The 22495-nt window shown below is 45.6% G+C and overlaps 1 protein-coding gene across 1 annotated transcript in view; it reads right to left on the minus strand.

Moving 5' to 3' along the window:
• The window catches only part of LOC119406743 (agrin), a 439130-nt gene that overhangs the window by 317642 nt on the left and 98993 nt on the right, over positions 1-22495 (minus strand). Inside the window, exon 4 of the mRNA XM_049420197.1 lies at positions 17387-17750. Coding sequence (XP_049276154.1) covers positions 17387-17750 — 364 coding nt within the window. The remainder of the gene's footprint in view (positions 1-17386; positions 17751-22495) is intronic.

Raw genomic sequence — 22495 nt, forward strand, 5'->3', positions numbered from 1 at the left:
TGTTTCTCCGTGTTTTTTACAGCGAAAGCTGTTATGAGATCATTTCACGGGCCGTTTTTGGCGCCGTAGTTGTCCGCCGCCGCCGCCGCCGGTGTCCGTAACCAGTATCGCTCGAAATAAGAAAAAAACGAACTAAGAAAAAAATTCCAGGATGGAACGAGGTTCGAACCTGGGCCCTCTGCGTGGGAGCCCAGAATTCAACCTCTGAGCCATGCCGGTGCTTGAAACTGCTTTGCAAAAAGGTCCTATACAGGCTTCATATCGGGAAGGAACCACATTAGCATATGCAATATAGCGTGGTAGAAGAGTAAAATAAGCACCAAGCGTCGCACAACGCGAATTCTGTAACCAGACGTCGCACAACGCGAATTGCGCAACGAGTAGGTTGTTGAATGCTTCCAACCCATTACGAAGGGCTCTGCCATAATTCTTCATCGTCATCAGGCACAGCATCAAAGTGCGCATAATGCCTTACATGCGTTTAGCAGGTACCAACGCTCTCCGTAGAATGACGAAAAATGGCACAGTGCCTGCTGCCCTACTTCTCAAAAATTACAATGATTTATAGCGTAGTGGGTTCCTCACAAGTGCACTTGTATTGGTTGCCAAGGAAGCCCATAAGCGCATGATGCACTTCCTCGGGGTCTCAGTAAAATTACAATGATTTATAGCGTAGTGGGTTCCTCGCAAGTGCACTTGTATTTGTTGCCAAGGAAGCTCATAAGTGCATGATCCATTTCCTCGGGGTCTCAGAAAGTTCTTCGCCCCCCCCCCCCCCCGTCTCTCTCCCTCGTCAACGTATGTTATACAGCATCACGGGAGAGGGAAATGGTGACCGGGCGTCACCCAATGCAAATTACATAACTGGTGGGCCGTTTAAAACTTCCAACCCATTACAAAGGGATGAGCCATAATTCTACATCGTAATCAGTCGTCGCGTAAACAAAGTGCACATAATGCCTTACAGACGTGTAGCTGGTGCCTGCCTCGCTTCTCCGCAGAATGACGAATAATGGCTTAGTAGGTGCTTCCCAATTTCACAAAAATTGTGATTTATGGCGTAGTGGGCACCTTTCTAGTGTAATTGTATTGTAGCCCCAAGAGAGCTTACAACGGGCTCTAGAAACGCCGCTCTTCCAGCTTTCGCTGTGACTGTGCTGCGGTTTCAGCGCAGGCCTGGCGTTTTTTCCATTACGCTTCGGTGCCGGCAGGCATCGCGGATTCGGACAGGCACTATTATTCTGTAGAGTTCCAAATATGCCGCGGAAGCAGAGCTCCGATGTGTTTATGCGCAGGAAAATGCGCAGTACATGACTGCGGTTTAGTTGTGTCAATTTCTCTTTGTACATAGTCCAGTTGTCGTTTAGCGATCTATGGGAAATGTATTAAAAAAATGCCATTGAGAAAAGTTCCGGCAGATCTCACGTATGGTGGCAATCACGCGAAGGCGACAGCGAGTATCAGCCGATGCCGGATTCTTCGCTTTCAGCCAAGCGTTACTAGGTAAAAAAGGGACGTCGTTGTGTAAGCTTTGTGGTTGTGCGCATATCCTGGCCCAGGGGGAGAGCTCGGAACAAGCTTCCAAAAGTGAAGCCAACACAGGGTCAAACCGCCTGCGGCGCTGCGATCGGTAGCCTGCAACACGTGCTCATTTAGGAGCTGCGCACGGCTCCACCGAAGTGGTGCAGAGGTAGAATGACTGCTTGCCACTCAAAAGACCCGGGTTCAAGTTGCAGCTATAGATGGTGTTTTTAATTTATTAAGGTTGTATTGGTTTTATTTTTTCGTTTCTTAAAACACGCTTCATATGCTACGTACTGCCACAAAAAGTGACGCGAAGCGTCAAGAAAAATCAAAGAGAATTGACAGTGAATGTAAATATTTGTAGCAACAGCGCATGGGATGTGTGTCCGTGTACCACTGCACGGCCGCACATGAATTCGTAGACTAAATACGCCAAGTCTTGCTTAACACGTCTTCGCGCCGAGGAGGCTTGCGCGCAAAATGCGTTAGTCCTCGAAGGGGAGTGAACACGACTCCATGTAGATGAATTGAAATCATCGCCGTGACGACTTATTGAGCAAGACTACTCGTAGTTTGCGTAATAAAAGGTGCGCATACGAGTCTCCTATTCGCAAATATCGGAGGCCAGACTTTCCTCTATGTCGTTGCTGAATCCCGTGCGGTACGCGTTACAAATATGTACGTTCACTCTCAAATTTATTTTATTTCTCTTCACAAGCAGAATCACTGCAAAATGTACAAATGTCAACGTTTGTTTAGAAAGACCACTAATTTAAACAAGAGCCGTGACACCACCGCCCGAAAATTACCGGAATCGTTTTCATACAGTGATTGGAATTGCAGTGCATTAGTGTTCCTTCCTTAAACCTTGTTTCGCGCTGAATGTTCTTGTTTGGATATGGTGTAGCGCTTGGTCAATCAAGTTGTGGTGGTTGCTGCGTACACTACGCATGTCCTTCTGGTATCTGGGTTGGGAGGGCGAAGGCTTGGAAGGAAGAAACGAGACCAAAAAGAAGAAGAGACGCTCAATTTGCAACTGAGTTTATTTCGAAAGGCATCTCACCACGAAAACCTGTGCGCAGGCGCGTCACAGCAGATCGTCACACACCCGACAACAAAATCCTGGGAAAGAGCGCGTTTACAAACTACGATAACGCAGATGGGTTGTGCTTGATCAGCTTTTACACTTATCCGCTTTGAAGGAACTCTATTTCTTTCATTGTCAGATGCACCGAAGGTGTACTGATGCACGTGTCTAGTGCAGCATTTATCTGGTCAGCCTTTACGATCTCCCTTTCTCGCCTGCCGTTTACTCTGCCGATGACGTCAGTCTCCTCGAAATGTGCTCTGCATCCGCAATTCCTGCAATGCGCAGGATGGTGCGCCCCATCATTCTCAGCTTTCACCGTGTTTGCATGCTCCCTTATTCTGTCGTTAAGACAGCGGCCCGTTTGGCCTATGTAAGATTTTCCACAACTGAGTGGTACCTTATATACAACTTCCGCAGCACAGGGAACAAATCGCTTCTTATGCATCTTACCGCAGACTTTTTTCTCTGTTTTTTCATTGCCCAACGGGAAAGATTGCACAAACGGGAAAGCTTAGGGGTTCCGTGATGATGAGCCATGCTTTGAACCTATACCCTCTTAAGGTTATGTGAAACCTTGTGTATGTAGGGCATGACAAACTTGTCGGGCCTCTGTCGTGTTGTAACGCTGGGTGAAGCGTAGCATTATTTTGAAGCATAGTCCTTCTGGCATCTGGTTTGTCTGGAGTGACGCAAATAATGATGTCATTTGAGACGCTGCTGAGAAGGCGAGTATGTCATTAACTAATCGATGCATGATGAAGGTACGTTATGAAATCGTACATATTGATGATGTTGAGCCTTTTAAACAAATCTTCACTCTTAACGTGTGTATTGTGGGGTACTATAATGCCGAGAGCTCGTTTGTGAAGTGTAAACAGCAGTGACAAATGAGTTTTATATGTGCAACCCAAGATCGCTGTAAAGTGATTATTACGAGCGTGGACAATCGCGTAGTAAAGGTTGATACGTATGTTGGCAGGGAAGTAGTTGCGAGAACAGATGCAGGCCGTGCGAAGCCTTATTAGCGGACATTTTAAGTGATTGTCAGCGCACTTAGTTGGGCTAGGTGACTCCGCATGACCACGATGTGAATGCGCTTTGAAGCCGCGGACAGTCCCCACTAATGTCCATTATAACGCCAAGAAATTTTGTCTGGCTAGATTGTTTCATAGGATGGCTTTCGGAAATGACATTGGAAGGAATAATTGTTTTCTTGTTTTCCGACTGAAAAAAAAAATGAAAACTGTCTTCGCTTGGTTTCGTTGAAGAGCATTCAATGCGTACCATTCGTACAATATTTCTAATTCAGAGTCATGTTTACTGACTAGGTTGGATTGTTCACAATCGGCTATTATAGGCTTAGTGTCGTCTGCCTTGAGCACAGGAGTAGCACACACAAGCTGCGAAGGCAAATTATTTGTATAGAGTAGAACAAATGAGGGAACCCTCTTATATAGATGCTGCTATCTGTCATGAATTAATAAATATTTCTTTGTCTTTCGGGCTTACTCAAGTTGTTTCATGTGCGACTAGGTTAAATGCTATTCTAGATTTAGTTTTTCTAAGTACATATTTAGCTGATAACTTTTCTTGCGAGGTAATTGACGGATTATCAGACCATAAAGGTGTCTTGTTATCACTTTGTTGTGCCACATCCAAATCACCCTATACATTTACTAGTTTCCCTGATTTCACTCGTGCGGATGACAATTCCATTACTGATATTCTAGCTGATCATTTTGATACGTTTTGTGCACTTTCTGACAGGCAGGATATAAATTACCTCGTTAATTACTTTGAGGATCTTGTTAAGTCATGTGTCCGAAGATTTGTGCCACTTAAGACAAAGAAAAGCAATATTAGTCTTCCTTGGATCAATCGTGACATTTTGCATTTATCTCGCCGTGTCCGTCGACTTAGGCGGTCCAGAAGAACTAACGATCCCGTTAACCTAGACAGATTTCAGAGGGCGAAAAGTGAACTTAACTCCAAGATAAAAACGGCGAAAGATTTCTTTTTTCGCGTTCAGTTGCCGGGTATGTTAAGCACGAACCCACGCAAATTTTGGTATTCGATTTTGCCTCATGATGCCTCACCTTCTTCTTTCAGAATTGATAATGACGTTATTAGTGACCCGCAAGCAATATCGAATGCTTTTAATAACTATTTCCAGTCTGTGTTCGTTTCTGACAACAACTTCATTCCTTCTCTGACAGGCATAGCTCGTTCTGAACCAATCAGTGATATTGAGACAGCGAGTGAGGGCATTCTGAACCTTATCTTAAAATTAGATGTAAAAAAATGCACTGTCCCTGACGGGATACACAATGCCTTCTTAGTTCGCTACTCCCTATGGTCACCCAGATATCTGACGGTCATATTCAATAAGTCTTTATCTTCTGGCATTGTTCCATCCTCATGGAAGATAGCAAAGGTACTCCCTCTTTACAAATCTGGCGATAAGCAGTCTCTATTGAATTATAGACCGATATCATTGACTTCTCAATCATGCAAGATGTTAGAGCATATCATTCATAAACATATTATGCTCTTATTGGAATCGCACCAACTACTATCTAACAGGCAGCAAGGGTTTAGGCGTGGTTTCAGTACCACAACACAATTAGTCGAATTCACGCATGATATTTTTCTGAACCTTGATCTTGGCAACCAGGTTGACGCTATATTTATTGACTTCTCAAAGGCTTTCGATACAGTACTGCATTCTAAACTCCTTGCTAAACTCGATGTCATACTAAACAATCCTCATTTGGTTAGCTGGATATCTAGCTTTTTGTCATCCCGCTCTCAGTTCGTTTCTTACAGGTCATCCAACTCTACTGCCATTGATGTAACGTCTGGAGTGCCCCAAGGGTCTGTTCTTGGGCCTCTGCTTTTCTTAATTTACTTAAATGATTTGCCTGTTTGCACCTCCTCTTCCATTCGTTTTTATGCCGATGATTGCGTCTTATACGAGGTCATTAAAACACACGCTGATCATTGCCGCTTGCAGGAGTCTTTTGCTGTTTTTTGTAATTGGTGCAGGACCTGGCAAATGAACATTAACTTTAAAAAAACCGTATTTATGTCCTTCTGCAATAAATCTCCGTCTGCTTTTGATTACTCTTTCGATAACCGTGCAGTAAATAGGGTTTTCGAGTATAAGTATCTAGGGGTCATTTTTACTCATAATATGACATGGTCCAAGCACATTGACTATGTATGTAACAAAGCATTAAAAAAACTAGGCTATCTACGTCGCACTCTATCTAAATCCCCGAAGGAAACTAAGCTTCTCTTATTTAAATCACTCATTCGTCCAATAGTAGACTATGCATCTGTCGTTTGGAACCCGTACAAGCAGTTTGAGATTAATAGGATAGAAGCAATACAGAAAAAAGCGCTAAGATTCATATGTCATCGCTATGACCGTGACTTTTCACCCTATTCTACTCTTTCTTCACTGAACTTAACTTCGCTCTCTTCGCGTCGCCGTATAGAGTCATTAAAATTCTTGCATAGCATCGTGACGTCTTCAGTTAAACTATCAAATAAAAAGGACTACATAAACTTTGCACCTCAGTCAACGACAAGAAGCTATCACAGCTTAAACTTAACGCCTTACTTTGCTCAAACTAACATGTTCAAGTTCAGTTTTTTCCCCGTTCTATTGAAGACTGGAATTCATTACCTGGTTGTATTCGTTCACGCCCATCGCCCAATTTTGTAGCCGACATCCATGACATGCGTCTGTAATATACCCTCCTCTATTTGCTATTGGTGTGATCTCTTGAGTAGCATTGTTTCTTTAATCTATGTTCATCACATGTTTGTGCACTTTTGACCTTGTATAATCACACATCTGTATTAGTTTGCCTGTTTACATAATTTTCACTGATGTTTGTTAAAATTCCGCGTATCTTTGTATACCCACTCCTGCCATAGCGCACTTAGCGCTGCAGTATGTGTAAATAAATAAATAAATAAATAAACCACAGAATTTGCCTTGGTGATTAGAAGCTGCCACCCACAGATGGCACGTGAGCGTGACTCATGCGTGAGCAAGCCTTCTTTGTCCCTCTCCGAGAAGGAACTAAGTTTTCTGAAAAGCATCGGCGCATGCACCAAGTGACAGTTTTTCGTTGATTCCAGGTGTCGGAACGAAATGTTTTTCGTTTCGGCTCTCGTTTCGTTTCACCGCAAAAAGTGCCGTTCCGTTTCGTTTCCGGAACGAAAAAAATATGTTCCGTAACGATTCGTAACGTTTGTTTTTTGCATACAAAAGTTCGAAGTTAAGGTAATCATAAAAAAGCATTAGATTTGTGATATATTTACTTGCCATCCTCTTAAGAAAGTGGGACAGGGGTAAAACACGTTCATCCCACGTTCTTCAGAGGAGTGGAAATAACTTTACCACGAATTCCTACCATCTAGCACAAACCACTATACCATTCAAAGGCATAGTATTTCAGGGGCGTAGCCAGAAATTTTTTCGGGCGAGGGGGGGGGGGCTTCAACCATACTTTATGTATGTTCGTGCGTGCGTTTGTGCGTTATGTACATACCTCTACGTACACGCACACATACACACACACGCACACACACACATACACACACACACACACACACACACACATATATATATATATATATATATATATATATATATATATATATATATATATATATATATATATATTTATTTATTTATTTATTTATTTATTTATTTATAGTGATAAGTTACGTTGCGGGGAGGATTGAACCCCCCGCACCTCCCCCCCCCATTTCGCGCTACGCCATTGTAGTATTTATTTTCTCAAAAGTAAATTACGATTTTTTAGCGGGCTCGATACTTTGTGTCAAGGGGGTAAGCACGGTCTCAGAAGCAGCACGTCAATGCCTGTACTTTCTGATGTGCGAGACCGCTATTGAGATAAAAAAAGGCACAGTTTCGCCGCAAGGGCGAAGTAATGAATGCGATAGCAAGAAACTAATGCTATACGAAGTGAGGCTCGCCAATGGATACTCTCAGTTTGAACAGCGCTCCTGTTGCAAAGGCGGCCGTAGCAGCGAAGGAAACTAGCGTGCTTCAAGTGTCGAGCTGTGACACTTGATAGTTCGCGCTCATCTTCCGTTTGTTCGTTTAGCGGCGTCCCTCGAGCTCGAGTGACTTTCGTACGCTCCGTAACATGAGCGCGGACATCACGGTGAAAGCTCGAAACATCCCTCTTCCCCTCACCACGAGAAAACCGCGCGAGCAGACAGCGGAAGGGCGAGGTTCTCCCTGCGCAAATATAAGAAGAAGCGAGCGAACTCGCCGACGACTTTTAAATCCGCCCGTCGCACTCCTCGCGCCATCTCGATGGTAATGAAGAAACGCTTATAAGCGCCTGCCGTCTCTGAGTCCTGCCAGTGGTAAAGGGTGTGTATATAGCGCTCGCCGTTAGCTACCTGAAGGATCTGCGCATTCTCGCGTAGAGGTTAGCGTCACGTGCTGCGGAACGAGAGGTCGCTGGTTCGATTCCGCGCTTCGGAAACATTCTTCTGAATTATTTTTCTTTGGGACTTTGATATATATATATATATATATATATATATACATACTTATACATACACGGTGCATGACGGCGGCGCCGGCGACGCCAAAATCCAGCCGAGACTGTCCATATAATTGCTATCACAATAAAAATCGCCAGGCCTGCCCGGAACTAGAGCACTGCACGGGCCTACCCGAAAACCCGGGCCCGGCCCGGCCCGTGGGCCGGGCCGGCCCGGGTAAAGTAGTTTTAACGGCGGGCCCGGGCCGGGCTCGGGCCTGAAGCACCGGGCTTAGGGCCGGGCCCGGGTTTCAGGTGGCGGGCTCGGGTCGGGCCGGGCTTGGACTTCCCTCAATTCTTATTTTATCCCAAGGGAACGATGTTTTTACGTGTGCCACACTATTTCGAGAAGTTTTCTGAGGGACAAATACAGAACTTCGTTCGCTTATTGCACGGAGCTACTTGATATGTGAAACGAACTAGCTAAACGTAAATAGACCAGACGCTTATACAGTTAACATCTCACTGATATGTGCTTTATTTGCATTGGTTACCATTTTATATCCCAAATGTTATTTTGTAATCGCAGTACTAAATGTAATAAATTAATTTATACCTATAACTTATCATTGCAAAAGTGATCACAGAGCTGCAGAGCGGGAAACGTTCTTGGATGTTTCAGCCGTCCACTAAAACAAGGTCTGCGCGGAGTCTCGTTACATAGAGTCTCTCTCGAGAAACGTTCTTTTTCCGTGGCTCCCTCAAGGACGGCTTCCAGTGGTCATGCGACGCGACATGCACATGCACAGCCTGCTTTGTGTGCCCACATTGCTAACGTCCGGGGTTTCGTCTTGTTACCCTATATGGTGTGATAGCTACATAATACTGCAGCAACAGCGTTGGAATCTGCAGGAGTAGCATAGGTTCATTAAACAAGGTGTGGGCAAAGTGATATTCACCAGACGAAATATCTGGCTAAAAAAAGGAAAAAATGCCAGGCCTGCGCGGAGCGCGCAGCATGCACAGTCACAGCGAGAACTCTCGCCAGTAAAAAGGTTCTTACACAAGATTACGATGTAGAATTCCAATATTGAATTACTACTTCCATAAAGCTGGACTTAAGGCATCCTCGTTATGCATTTTTTGCAACGAAATCGAAACAGTAGAGCATTTCTTTTTATTTTGTCGCCGCTATTCTAATCAGAGAAAAAAATACCTTGTAGCTCCATTTCAGAAGTTACGATTAGCAAGAAATGCTCCAGTAATTTTATCATTGGGCGGCACTTCGTTAAGTTATAGCCACAGGGGTGTCTGCTCTGCTGTGTTCGGTCACATCAATGAAACAAAAATATTACCTTGTTAGTCTGTTTTTCTGTGTTCATAATCTTGGTTTGAAATCTGTCATTATTTCTCTTAGAAATCCCAGACGATAGTCGGACCGCTTGCTCGTTAAGCCTTTTCATTTATTACAGCGAAAGCTGTTATGAGATCATTTCAACGGCCGTTTTTGGAGCCGTAGTTGTCCGCCGCCGCCGCCGGTGTCCGTAACCACTATCGCACGAAATAAGAAAAAAAAACGAAACAAGAAAAAATTTCCAGAATGGAACGAGGTTCGAACCCGGGTCCTCTGCGTGGGAGCCCAGTGTTCTACCTCAGGACCATGCCGGTGCTTTTTTTTTCTTTCATGGTATTTATTACAAATGTGTGTAATGAGCATACATAGCAAACAAAATACTCAAGGCGGCCTCTACCAGCGCACAAACGTTACACAGAAGTCCTAAAAGGGTATTAAAGCTATACATTTCATGAAAGGGGTCATGAAGCACCCCTTGGGCTGGTTGAAAAAACACATCCTGCGGAAAGCTGACACGGCTATGAACTGCTCTGCCAAATATTACAGTCGTGCGCGCCGCGTAATGGCCACAAGCGGAGCGCGAAGTTGCCGTTTCCCCAGGCACTTTCTTTTCAAACAGAGACCGGTTCTCACTCTCGTCGGTGGGCGGGGCGTCTGTCCGCTTACGTCGCAAGGGACATAGCATGCTTACTGGCCGATAGCCGACGTAAATTGAGAGCGGCGTTCGGATCAGATGCGCTTCTTGCCGCGGGGTGCCGCCACTTGCCGGCGCCGCACTCCTCAGTACACGGTAGTCGCACTCGCGCAAGCGAATCACAGCGGGAGAGCGATCGCGTTTCATGAGGCGCGCTGGCGTAACTTCTTTCCCCCATGCCATCCCTCCTTGTCTAGCTTCCAGTGCGCTCGCCGGCACGAGAAAAGAGAGAAAGCGCTGGGAGCGTGCGCCAAACCCCCGTAACTCCGCTGATTCTTGACGGATTCGAGAAATTTTTGCGGCAATCGATTCGGGAGGCAGTACACTCCGATACTGAGGTCATTAGATCATTACTTGGAAAAGTGGTTCATGACCCCTTGAAGAGTGGATACCAGTCCGGTTGAAACTCTAATTGTTCGTAAAAGTCTTTTAGCTGAAGAGCCATTTGAATGAAATGCAACCGCGATGATACCATGGGTTCCGCATGCCTGTCTAACATGCGAGTTTTCCATAGGGCCATGCCGGTGCTTGAGACTGCGTTGCAAAAAGACCCTATACAGGATTCATGTCGGGAGGGAAACACATTAACATATGTAATGTAGTGTGGTAGAAGAGTAAAAAACAACCAGGCGTCACACAAACGCGAATTCTGTAACCGGGTGTCACACAATGCAAACTGCGCGACGAGTGGATTGTTGAGTGCTTCCAACCCATTACAAAGGCCTCTACGAGAATTCTTCATCGTCATCAGCCACAGCATCAACAAATTGCACATAATACCTTACAGGTGTTTAGCGAGTACCACGGTTCTCCGCAGAATGACGAAAAATTGAATAGTGGCTGCTTTCCTACTTCACAAAAATTATGATGATTTATAGCGTAGTGGGTTCCTGGCAAGTGCACTTCTATTGGGTGCCAAGGAAGCCCATAAGGCTCCCATGATACATTTCCTCAGGCTCTCAATAAAGTTAATTCCTGCTCTCTCTTGCTCTCCGTTTCTCCGGTTAACGTATGTTATAAAGCGTGGCGGGACAGTTAAATAACGACCGGGCGTCACACAATATGAATTATGTAACTAGTGGGTCGTTTAAAGCTACCAACACATTACAAAGGTATCAGCCATAATTCTTCATCGTCATCAACCACCGCAATGACAAAGTGCACATAATGCCTCACAGATGGTACCTCGCTTCTCCGCAGAATAACGAATAATGTTGTGGTGGTTACTTCCCAAGTTCCCAAAAATTATGATTTGTGGCGTAGTGAGTACGTTGCTAATGTACTTGTATTAGTAGCCACAAGAGAGTTTATAACGGGCTCTAGAAATGCCGCTTTTCCAGCTTTCGCTGTGACTGTGGTGCTCTTTCCGCGCAGGCCTGGCGTTTTTTGGATGTTTCACTTCTAATCAAAATTTCCAGATTTGTTTAGTTTCATAGGTGCTTACCTTAAGCATCCTGCCACCCGCTTCTTGCCCATCCCCCTTTGGGGGTGAGCGCCATCAGGCAGAGGACATCGTCATCATCATCATCAACCTAATCATCATCATCAGGTCAAAGAGCGGACTTTCTAGAGCCCGCTCGAAACTATCTTGGGGAAACTAATAAAAGTACACATGCAAGGTTTCCACTACGCCATAAATCGTAATTATTGTGAAGCATGGAAGCACCCACTATGCCATTACTCGCCTTTCTGCGGATAAACGAGGTACCCGCTGCGCATCTGTAAGGTATTATGTGCACTTTTTTGCTGCTGCATGTAGCTGATGACGATAAAGAATTGTGGCCGAGTACTTTGCAGCGGGTGGGAAGCATTAAACCACCCACTCGTTGCGCAATTAGCATTGTGTGATCACTGGCTGGTATTTTACTCTTCTGCCACGCTATATTACATAGGTTAACGCGATGCCTTGCCCGACATGATGCCTGTATAGAGTATTTTTGCGAAGGAGTTTCAAGCATCAGCGTGGCTCTGTGGTAGAACACTCTACTGCCACGCGGAGGGCCCGGTTTCAAATCTCCTTCGATCCTGGATATTTTTTTCTTATTTATTCTTTCTTATTTCGCGCGACAGTGGTTACGGACACCGGCAGCGGCGGACATCTGCCCCACTGCCGTTGTGATCTGATAACAGCTTTCGCTGTAAAAAAAAAAGACAATGATGAATTTCGTGCCAGGTGATGTCCCCTTACCTCGAACCGAATGCACCCAATGAGAAAAAGCGTCGAGAAGCTTATTCACGCCTATATCACCAATCTGGAACGAACCCCAAAAATAGATCGAAATCTCTTCGGTCACCTCCTGCCATTCCTACCCGTGTAGTCCAATAGCCACCTTCTATCGGTACAGCATCGTTATGAAGGCATGCACCATTAAACACCGAAAAAAGAGCACGGCACAATCTGCACAACCGAACCTACGACGACAAACCCACAAAGAGGAGCTTTATGGGTGATATTGAAGAGTAGCATGGTATTCGGGAACGAGCTATATTGATTCTGCAAAGGTCCTCAAAGACATCTGAAATTCGCTCCAGTGGTGAAGTCTAAAGAAAACTAGGGCCGACGCCTTCACAACTCGCAGGGCTGGTTTTGTGCGCCCCTGCGGCTACAGCAAACAGCTAGAGCCACTTCAGCCCCGCAGGATATGCGATGCAATACCGTAGGGCGTGCTTAAAGCCAGAATCTCGGAATAATTTGCTTTTTCGCACAATAACACATGAAGACGTGAACTGTAAACTGCGAAACAAAAATCTTATAGTCTAAATACTATAGCAGTGTAGTGATGCATGAAAATAATGGTTCCACGAATAGTGTTTTTTTTTTCCTCTCCGGCGGTGCATACGACTTTCGATAAGTACACGTGGTGCACGTCGTTCATAATAACTTTTATCTAAGTTAGCATATTTTATTAAATTTCGCTTTTTTTCCCTCTCTTTCTCTTGCGGTGGGAAGGTACTACTACGCTGAAGACAGGTGCTACAGAAGTGTGTACCATTGGGTTTGTTGGTAGAGCATGCTTTAACGTTCAGTATAGAGCGCAATAAAAACAGAAAGGAAACAGACTATGTTTGAACAGACTATTGGGCTCCCTACTGAAACTTAAGACATGCTGCAAATCACTTTCTTCGCTAGAATATCTGCCACAAAACGCTTATGACGATTCCACTCTGTATTTGCAGAACAAAATAGGTACCGTATGCCGCTGCTGAACAAACGTCCATCGTACCTAGTATGTCCACTCAACTATATTTCCATCGTGAGAACATTTTGTACAAGGAATTACCGTAGGTTAATGTACACATGTTAGCAAAGCATGCGCCAGGAAAACGTAGGTATTTGCTACTTAAAACGTCTTCCTGTCGATTCCATATGCGGGCAACACCACCTCGATTACAGGCTCAGGCCCATGTCGGGCCCTATCTGCGGTCGGGCCGGGCCGGGCCGGGTAGGAGAAATTTTTTCTCGGGTTCGGACCGGGCCCGGGTCTCGCTTGGAGTCACCGGGCCGGGTTCGGGCGGGTAAACTTCAAGGACTGTCGGGCTCGGGCCGGGCCCGGGCCGAAAATCGCGGCCCGTGCAGTGCTCTACCTGGAACACACAGCAGTCACAGCGAAAGCTGGAGCAGCGGCCTTTCTATCTAGAGCCCGTTGCAGACTCACTTGGGGAAACTAATACAATTTAGCAGAGTGTGATGTTGCGCGAGTTGGTGCATAGCTTAAAGGGGTCATGAACCACTTTTCCAAGTAATGATCTAAAGACCTTACTATCGGAGTTTACTGCCTCCCGAATTGATTGCCGCAAAAATTTCTCGAATCCTTCAAGAATCAGCGGAGTTACGGGGGTTTGGCGCACGCTCTCAGCACTTTCTCTCTTTTCACGTGCCGACGAGTGCACTGGAAGCTAGACAGGGAGGGATGGCACGGGGGTAAGAAGTTACGTCAGCGCGCGTCATGAAACGCGATCGCTCTCCCGCTGTAATTCGCATGCGCGAGTGCGGCTACCGTGTAAAGTTAGCAGACTGAGGAGTGCGGCGCGGGCAAGTGGCGGCACCCCGTAGCAAGAAGCGCATCTCATCCGGCTACCGACCAATAAGCATGCTATGTCTCCGCGACGTCAACGTGCAGACGCCCCGCCCACAGACGAGAGTGAGAACCGGCCTGTTTGAAAAGAGGGCGCCTGAGGAAACGGCAACTTCGCGCTCCGCTTGTGGCCTTTACGCGGCGCGCACGACTGTAATACTTTGCAGAGCAGTTCATAGCCGTGTCAGCTTTCCGCAGGTTGTGTTTTTTCAACAAGCCCAAGGGGTGCTTCATGACCCCTTTAATAAAATATTTGTGGCGCCACTGAGACAAGCTAGGAAAAAAAAGAGAAGACAGGGACTGGCGCCCTATCCTGTCTTCTCTTTTTTTTTCCTTGCTTGTCTCAGTTGCGCCTCAAATATTTTATTAAACTAATACAACTAGATGAAGCAGCGCACAAAACAACAAATTCACGCACACATAAAGAGATACAAACAGAAGCGCTGCATTGACAGCGCTTGTGTTTTGTCGATTTGTGCGCTGCTTCATCAAGTATCATGGCTCACCAACTAGCCCATGAGTACATATTAAGTAATACAACTAAACGTGCAAGGTACCCACTACGCCTAAATCTCGTAATATTTTTAAAGTAGCGAAGCACCCACTATGCCATTTGTGGCCATTCGCCGGAGAATCGTGGCACCCGCTACACATACGTGCACTTTGTGCTGCGGCTGATGACGATGAAGAATTATGGCTGAAACCTTTGTAACGGGTTGGAAGCATTCAACGACCGACTCGTTGCGCAATTCGCATTGCGTGACGCCACGTTGTTATTTTACTCTTCCGCCACACTATATTACATATGTTAACACGACTCCTTGCCCGACATGACTTCTGTGTGGAGTATTTTTGCGAAGGAGTTGCAAGCGCCAGCGTAGCACTGTGGTGGAATACTCGACTGCCATGCAGAGGACGCGGGTTAAAATCCCATCCGATCCTAGAAATTTGTTTCTCACTTCATTTTTTCTGATTTCATGCGATAGCGGTAACGGACACCGGCGGCCGCGGACAAGTATGGCGCCAAAACCGGCTGTTGTGATCTCATAACAGCGCCCCGCCACGGTGGCCTAATGGTTATGGCACTCGACTGCTCACCTGAAGGTCGCGGGATCGAATCCTGGTCGCGGCGACTGCATTTTCGATGAAGCCGAAAATGTTTGAGGCCCGTGTACTTAGATTTATAGTTGGTCGAGGTAAACAGCCTATGAAACGACCAACTATGAATCGTTACCAACTTGCCCAGCTTTCAATTCTACTTAGATTTAGATGCACGTTAAAGAATCCCTGGTGGTCGAAATTTCCGGAGCCCTCCACTACGGCGTCTCTCATGATCATATTGTGGTTTTGGGATGTTAAACCGCCGATATTATTCTTATTAGATGCGAAGCATGTTATGGCGCAGTTCAATCCGGTGGTGGTGGTGTGCGGCGTGAACATCCTTATTGCGCATGCGCACACCCTCTCCACACACTTACTCGCCTCTCTCCCTCCCCATCTCCTCTACCCCTCCCCGCTCTCCTGCGCAACGCCGCGACGAGCGCCAGCGCATGCGCGTCCCCTCCCCCTCTCTCTCCTCTCCTACGCTCCCCCCCTCGCGCGCCTGTCGACCGCGTTCCCCGCTCGCCCTGTAAGAATTAATGGCCAGGCTAAAGGGAAGACACGACGCGCGTAGCGTTCTTCTTCGCGTTCCACGTCAGAATCACCCGCTGTGTGTGTGTGAGTGTGAAAGTGTCGTGCGTTCGCGCGCTAATTAAGTTTTTGGAAATGATCTACCAACTAGCCCCACAGCAAGTTATTTTGCTAATATACTACACAATAGAAGGCTATGCAATGCTATACCCTCTCCCCCCTCCTTTCCTTCCGCCTCCATAGTGTACATGACTATACTGTGCATGACTGTGCTATGCTAGGAGCTGCTTGGTACATACCCACTGAGACAGGCAGATTGGGCGAGTTGGCCGGTTTTTATGTTAATATAAAACAGCGCTCAACACACGGGGCAGAGGAAGAAGTGACACAGCGCCGTGTGTGTCACTTCTTCCTCTGTCCCGTGTGTTAAGCTTTGTTTTATATTTATCATACATACCCAATGTCTGTGGCGCAAAACCTATAATATACAAGGCGTGCCATGCTTTAACCTATCCCGTCCTCCTCCCTTCCTCATCACACTCACCCCCCACTCCCTTCCCATACTTACTGTGCATGACTATGCTATGCTGCTTGGTGCATATCCACTTTCAGTGGCGGCACACCCGGCGAGTTTCCTGTCACCGGCCTCAAAGCTTGGACAGATCCGCTGCTCAGACAGGGGCATTGCCTATACTTTTGGGTGTGTAGTACGCGGCATCACTGTAAATTATTTGTTCTGGGGGGTGTAGCTCTCGTGCAAGAAATTGGTTGAGAAGGCTCCAGTTCTTTTCGTTTTCGATTCGTTCTCGTTCTGCTGAACGCAACTGCTAACACTCTTCTTCCCTGCATAATCAGCTGTATTCAGGGATTCCGAGCACCTAGATCGTCTTTCCTTCAAGGAAGTGTTGTAAGGTTGTCTTTTCGATTTTCTATGCATATTGTATTTTGCTTTCCCGTTACGCAACGGTCTCGCGGAATTTTATGCCTACTGCGCCTGTGGTGAGTTGAGCACGCGTTGGATATTACCTGTGCAAACACATCTACAAGTATGTTATAGCATCTGTTAGAACAGTTCGAAGACCGATCAATCGCGCGTACATTATGCACAAATACGTCAGCATTGAATAATGTCTAAGTAAAGCACTTTTTGCTTGCTTTCAGCCGTTTGACCTCACAAAAGGCACCGGGTATTGATCAGTAACAGTGCCATTTACAAATTTTGCATGTTTTGACACTGGAGTGCTGGACAAAAGGTGGTCTATAAGTGCACCAGTCTGTTCCGTTACACACGTTGGTTCGTTCAGGAGCTGTGAAGAGTCATAACTAGTAAAACATGACAAGTGCTCAGAACAAGAAGAATCAATAATGTTGTCACTGTTAGCGTGTGAAATGAAAAATGTGAAAATATGTGGGTCACTGAAATGTTTTTCAGCGCGGCGCTTACATTGTGCGCCTGATCACAGGCATTGAGTGTCTTACCGTCCGTGGCTGCCGTCGGTCTTGTACTCAGCGGCGGAAACAGTGGGTCGAGGCCACTTTCGAGCCAGCCCGGGAACTCGAGACCGGCGTCCCTGTGGGCAGTGGACCTTCGAACGGGTCCGGCCGTAGGCGAGAGAGCCTCCTCGCATGGCCCCGGGCTTCGCACGGTCAAGTTTCGCTGCAGGCGGCACACGAACTGGCGTAGCTGGCAGGCCGAAGCATAAGTGTTGCCGTCAGAACCGCACACGGGCCCGCCTTCCTCATCTCCTCCCGTGCACTGCTCGCAGGTGGACTGAGATGACGAAGCGCAGCCTTGGCTGCCAAGCTGTGCCTCGGGATTGGTGCACTCGGTGCATTTCATGCCCTGGGCCACAGAATATTTCGCTTTCTGGCAGCGACGGCTACGAGGAGCATAAAGCTCTTATGCACGACGACCATTTGGATGCGCTTTGAAAAAGCGGACAGAGACGGGATACAACTTTGTGCTCGTTTATTCAAAAAACCGTCTTCCAAAGCGCACCCACGTCACCGCCATGCCAAACCAACTCTGACAAATTAAGAATAACGGAGAAAAATGCCACGACAAAGTCCTAGCGCGAGACAAACAATAAAGAAGCCAAAGAAGGATGGTTCTTCACGTAAGTACGCTAACAAACTTACTACACCTTTCATCACGCGAGTCTTATACCAGGAGCGCATGGACATCGTAGCTCGTGAGCACGCATCTTGTATAAACAAAAACAAACACACCAAAAAAAATACGCGGTTGCAGCTTCAGATAAAGGCTGGACCAGTGGCGTACCAACTCGTTCGCGAGTGGGGGGGCTGGTGTCTCTTACTCTGTCCGCCGTATCCTCCTGAGACCTGAGCAAATTTCTAGCCACACAGGTGAAATCACAACACATTTCTGAAATGCACACACATGCTGTATTAAACCAGAAAAAAATTGCATCTGTACGGCAAACAGTTTTTGCACGGCAGTGTGTGCATTATAATGCACACTGGGTCTCAATGCACAGAAAACGGACGACACTCGCCTATAACGAAATTTTACATTTGCTCGCGAAAAGCACGCTTATCTGTTGCGAAACTGCCTGGAGAAGTTTCGCGCAGATGTGATGCAAAGAACGATTTTACACGTCATGCATCGGAACTGTGTGCGCTAAGCACAGGAGTGCGCAGGGTTCCCCATGAGGGGGGGGGGGGGGTGAAGGTTCATCGCAGCGCCCCCCCCCCCTACTAAGTCAATGTACGAGGCAGATTTTGCGCCTCCCCCTCTTAAGTGACTAGGTGGGTTAACTTATGGGGCAGATTTTGTGCCCCCCTCTCAGGTGACTAGGGGGGGGGGGCGGCCGATCCCCTGCACCCCGCTCCCCCCGTGCGCACTCCTACTGCGCTGAGAATATCCTGGGTTTCGGCACCTCGAGGAGGATCCCTAGTTCCCAAGCTCTGAAGTGTGGCTTGCCTGCGCAGTTCTTGGCTCATAAGGCATGGGCCCGACCTTGGCTTTCAGCACCTTCCGTGGTAACTCATTAGGGAGCTTTTGAGTAGAGTACGCAAAGCTTTGCGTTGGCTTTTGGCGCAACTGCGCAGGCGTCGTACGCTTCCGCTTGCGGGCTCTCGTTAAGTGACGGAAATAGCGGGCCTCAAACGCTAACGCTAACTTAGCGTACGCTATTCGAAAACTGCCTGTTGTGAAATTCTGCACCACACCTGTCTTCCGGCAACAGGTAATGGGGAAGGGACAGCCTCGTCGTATGAGAATTCTAGGTGCGAGGTGTCGTTGCTGGTCATCGACTCATGAACACGTTTCTATATCACTGATTCCTAGTTGAAACAAACGCCAAAGTTTAATGCCAAAGAGTAACGAACCGCATGAGATTGGCAAACATACGCAGGAAAAAGCACCCATTGAGACCGAGTGTGCATTATAATGCACATTTGAAGAAAATAGCTTGTGATAACAAAAATACTCACCCTTGGGGTCACATGACCTGTGGAAATTATCCCTAAACCCTTCCTAAGTAGATTTAAACAACAATTATGAAATATGACACGATGATTGTTGAGCAATTTGTGAATTACTTGGACGCCGTGAGCAGAACGTCGAAGACGAGAATTGCGCCATGTTTCAAAGCAGGAAAACCGGGCTTCCACTATAGTACGCTTCCTGTATAGCTGACCAGATGGCACCACATGATAGAGCATGCGATTGCACCAAGAATGTTGACTCTAATAGTCGCACGAATTTCGAAAACCGGGAAAAAACAAATGTGCATTTTAATGCACGAGGGGTCTGAAGAGGATATATATATATATATATATATATATATATATATATATATATATATATATATATATATATACACACACACACACACAATAAAGTGCTAACATAGGACCCGGAAGTAAAAGTTTCAAAAAAGTCAAGCACGCAAGAAAAATTGTTCTGTAAAAGACTGACGTTTCGGCCGCGGGACCGGCCTTCGTCGTTCTCTCTCTGTGTGCGTGTGTGTGTGTGTAGAGAGAGAGAGAGGGAACTACATTTTCGCTGAATTTGACGTGATTTTTTATATTCATAGTGATGATTACATGATTAGCTTTCCAAAACTGTTTGTTTTCAATCAAGAAAGAATCTGCGCAAACATATCGTGCAGGCTGGGCCGTCCATACTGCGACAACACAGCAGTGTTTAATAACATTTTGGAAATATTACCGTGATCTTTAAGAAGTACAACTACATTTCACCTGTACTTCACCTGAGCATTCCATCAGCAAACTTCACAGTCTCAGTATGGCGTTCTGAATACGATGAGTATGAAGAATCTGCTATGACTTTAGTACCTTAAGTTCTCACTTACTAAACAAAACATGTGGCTTACAAAGCAAGGTACTTCGCAGAAGTCTTCGGGATAATCCGGGTGCCAATATCTTTACTCTTAGAGCCCTCTAATATAAAGTGTTTCTAAAGAACAAGACCAAGTTCAGTTGATCAATATTTATGGAAACCACATTTAGGTGGCTGTATATAGTCATAAGATTATAAATGACTACGAATTTATATACTACATGTCGTTCCTTGCCCCCCTATTTTTCTCAGCCTGGGTGGGGGGTGGACGGAAAGCGGTGAAGTGGCCCCTTTACTCCTCCCCTCCGGCCCCTCCAGGTAGATAGCCTACGCAAACTGTGTAAGCCCAAACTTTCTTTGAAAAAATCTGGGTGATTATAACGTTAAAACCCCAGGTGGTCGAAATTTCCGGAACCCTCCACTACGGCGTCTCTCAAATCATATCGTGCTTTTGAGATGTTGAACCCCAGATAATAATAATAATAATAATAATAATAATAATAATAATAATAATAATAATAATAATAATAATAATAATAATAATAATAATCAATCAATCATTTATTTAACGTGCCCAGGAACAACCGTGAGGTCTTTGTGCAGGCGCACGCAAAAAAAAACAATAAAAATCAACAATACAATACAGACAGTCTTCAGAAATAAAAAGAGCAAAAACACGTAGACAAAGAGAAATGAACACAAAAGCGGAGGAGTAAAATAAGACAATATGAGAAATATTGAAGGAAAATAAAAAATTACATTGCACATATGCAACTATGCGGAAAGACGGAGAAGGGAAGACTTTGTACATTGTGCCATACTATGTCAAAACAGTGCAAAGCTCGGATAAAAACAATGAGTGTCGACTATGAAAAACGTCAAGATCAAGAAAATTAATATTATAAAGACTTTGTATTCTGTGAACGGTAGAGTGTTGGAAGAAGCAGGCGGGTACATGAAACGGTCTGTTCTCTCTGGTTAGCTTACGCGGAATTCGAAAATTAACACAATTGAGAAGTACAGGGCAGGATATGATACCGTGGACTAGCTTGTAGAGAAATAAGAGATCAGAACGATCTCGTCGGCAGTGAAGTGATGGCAGTGATAATGATTCAGCAGTATTTGAACGAGATCCAGAGTCATTTTTAGCAAAGCGATGGTTATATATGCTGAAGAATTTTTTCTGGACTCGTTCAATGGTGTTACCGCTGGATTGAGCAATGCCATTCCATATCACGGACGCATACTAAAGTTGCAGAAGACATATTGCCGTGTACAATTTGTGTAGGGCCATGGGAGACCTGAATTCTCGAGATATTCTAGAAACACATCCGAGAGAACGAAGGCCCCGCATAGCAGCACGCTTAACGTGAGAAGAAAAGTTTAACGCGCTGTCAACAACAACACCAAGATCACTGATTTCATAAACCTTGCATAACGGCACAGAATTGACAAAGTATTGAAATGACACGCTAGATGTTTTGCGAGTGATAGACATGAATTTTGTCTTTGAGGTATTTAGAGAAAGGTTATTGCCGTTGCACCATTCGGAAAAAGAACACAAATCTGACTGCAGCAAGCGACAGTCGTTAACTGAATGAATTTCCTTAAATATCTTGATGTCATCGGCATACAAGAGGAAAGAAGAATTACGAATGGCAAAAGAAACATCATTAACGTAAATTAAAAATAGGAGTGGGCCTAATACCGACCCTTGAGGGACCCCACTAGTCACTTTATACAAAGAAGAGGTTTGGCCATTTACGGCAACATAACAAGATCTATTGAGCAGATAGCTGTGCAAGAGATTCACAATCGACAAGTCAACGTCAAAGTTCGCAAGTTTAACCATAATCAGTGTGTGGCTGACTACGTCAAAAGCCTTGCTCAGGTCACAGTAGATTACGTCAACCTGTCCTCTCTGAGAAATAGGTGTGGAGATCTGTGTCATGAAACTAGCAAGATTTGTGGTAGTTGAGCGGCCAGCAAGGAAACCATGTTGATTTGGAATCAATGAGTTTTTCACACTAAAAGACAATATTTTGTGAAGAGCCAGTTCGAAGATCTTTGATGTGGCACATAGTAGAGAAATCGGTCGATAATTAGAAACATCTGTCTTAGAGCCCGACTTAAATACTGGGAAAACACGAGCAGTTTTCCACATGCTAGGAAATGTGGAAGTGTCCAGGCAGTTATTAAATATCGTAGTCAGTACTGGGACAAATATAGTACCATATGCTTTTAGTATGGCGGAGGGGATG

The sequence above is a fragment of the Rhipicephalus sanguineus genome, chromosome 10 (assembly GCF_013339695.2).
Source record: "Rhipicephalus sanguineus isolate Rsan-2018 chromosome 10, BIME_Rsan_1.4, whole genome shotgun sequence".
Classification (NCBI taxonomy): Eukaryota; Metazoa; Arthropoda; class Arachnida; order Ixodida; family Ixodidae; genus Rhipicephalus; species Rhipicephalus sanguineus.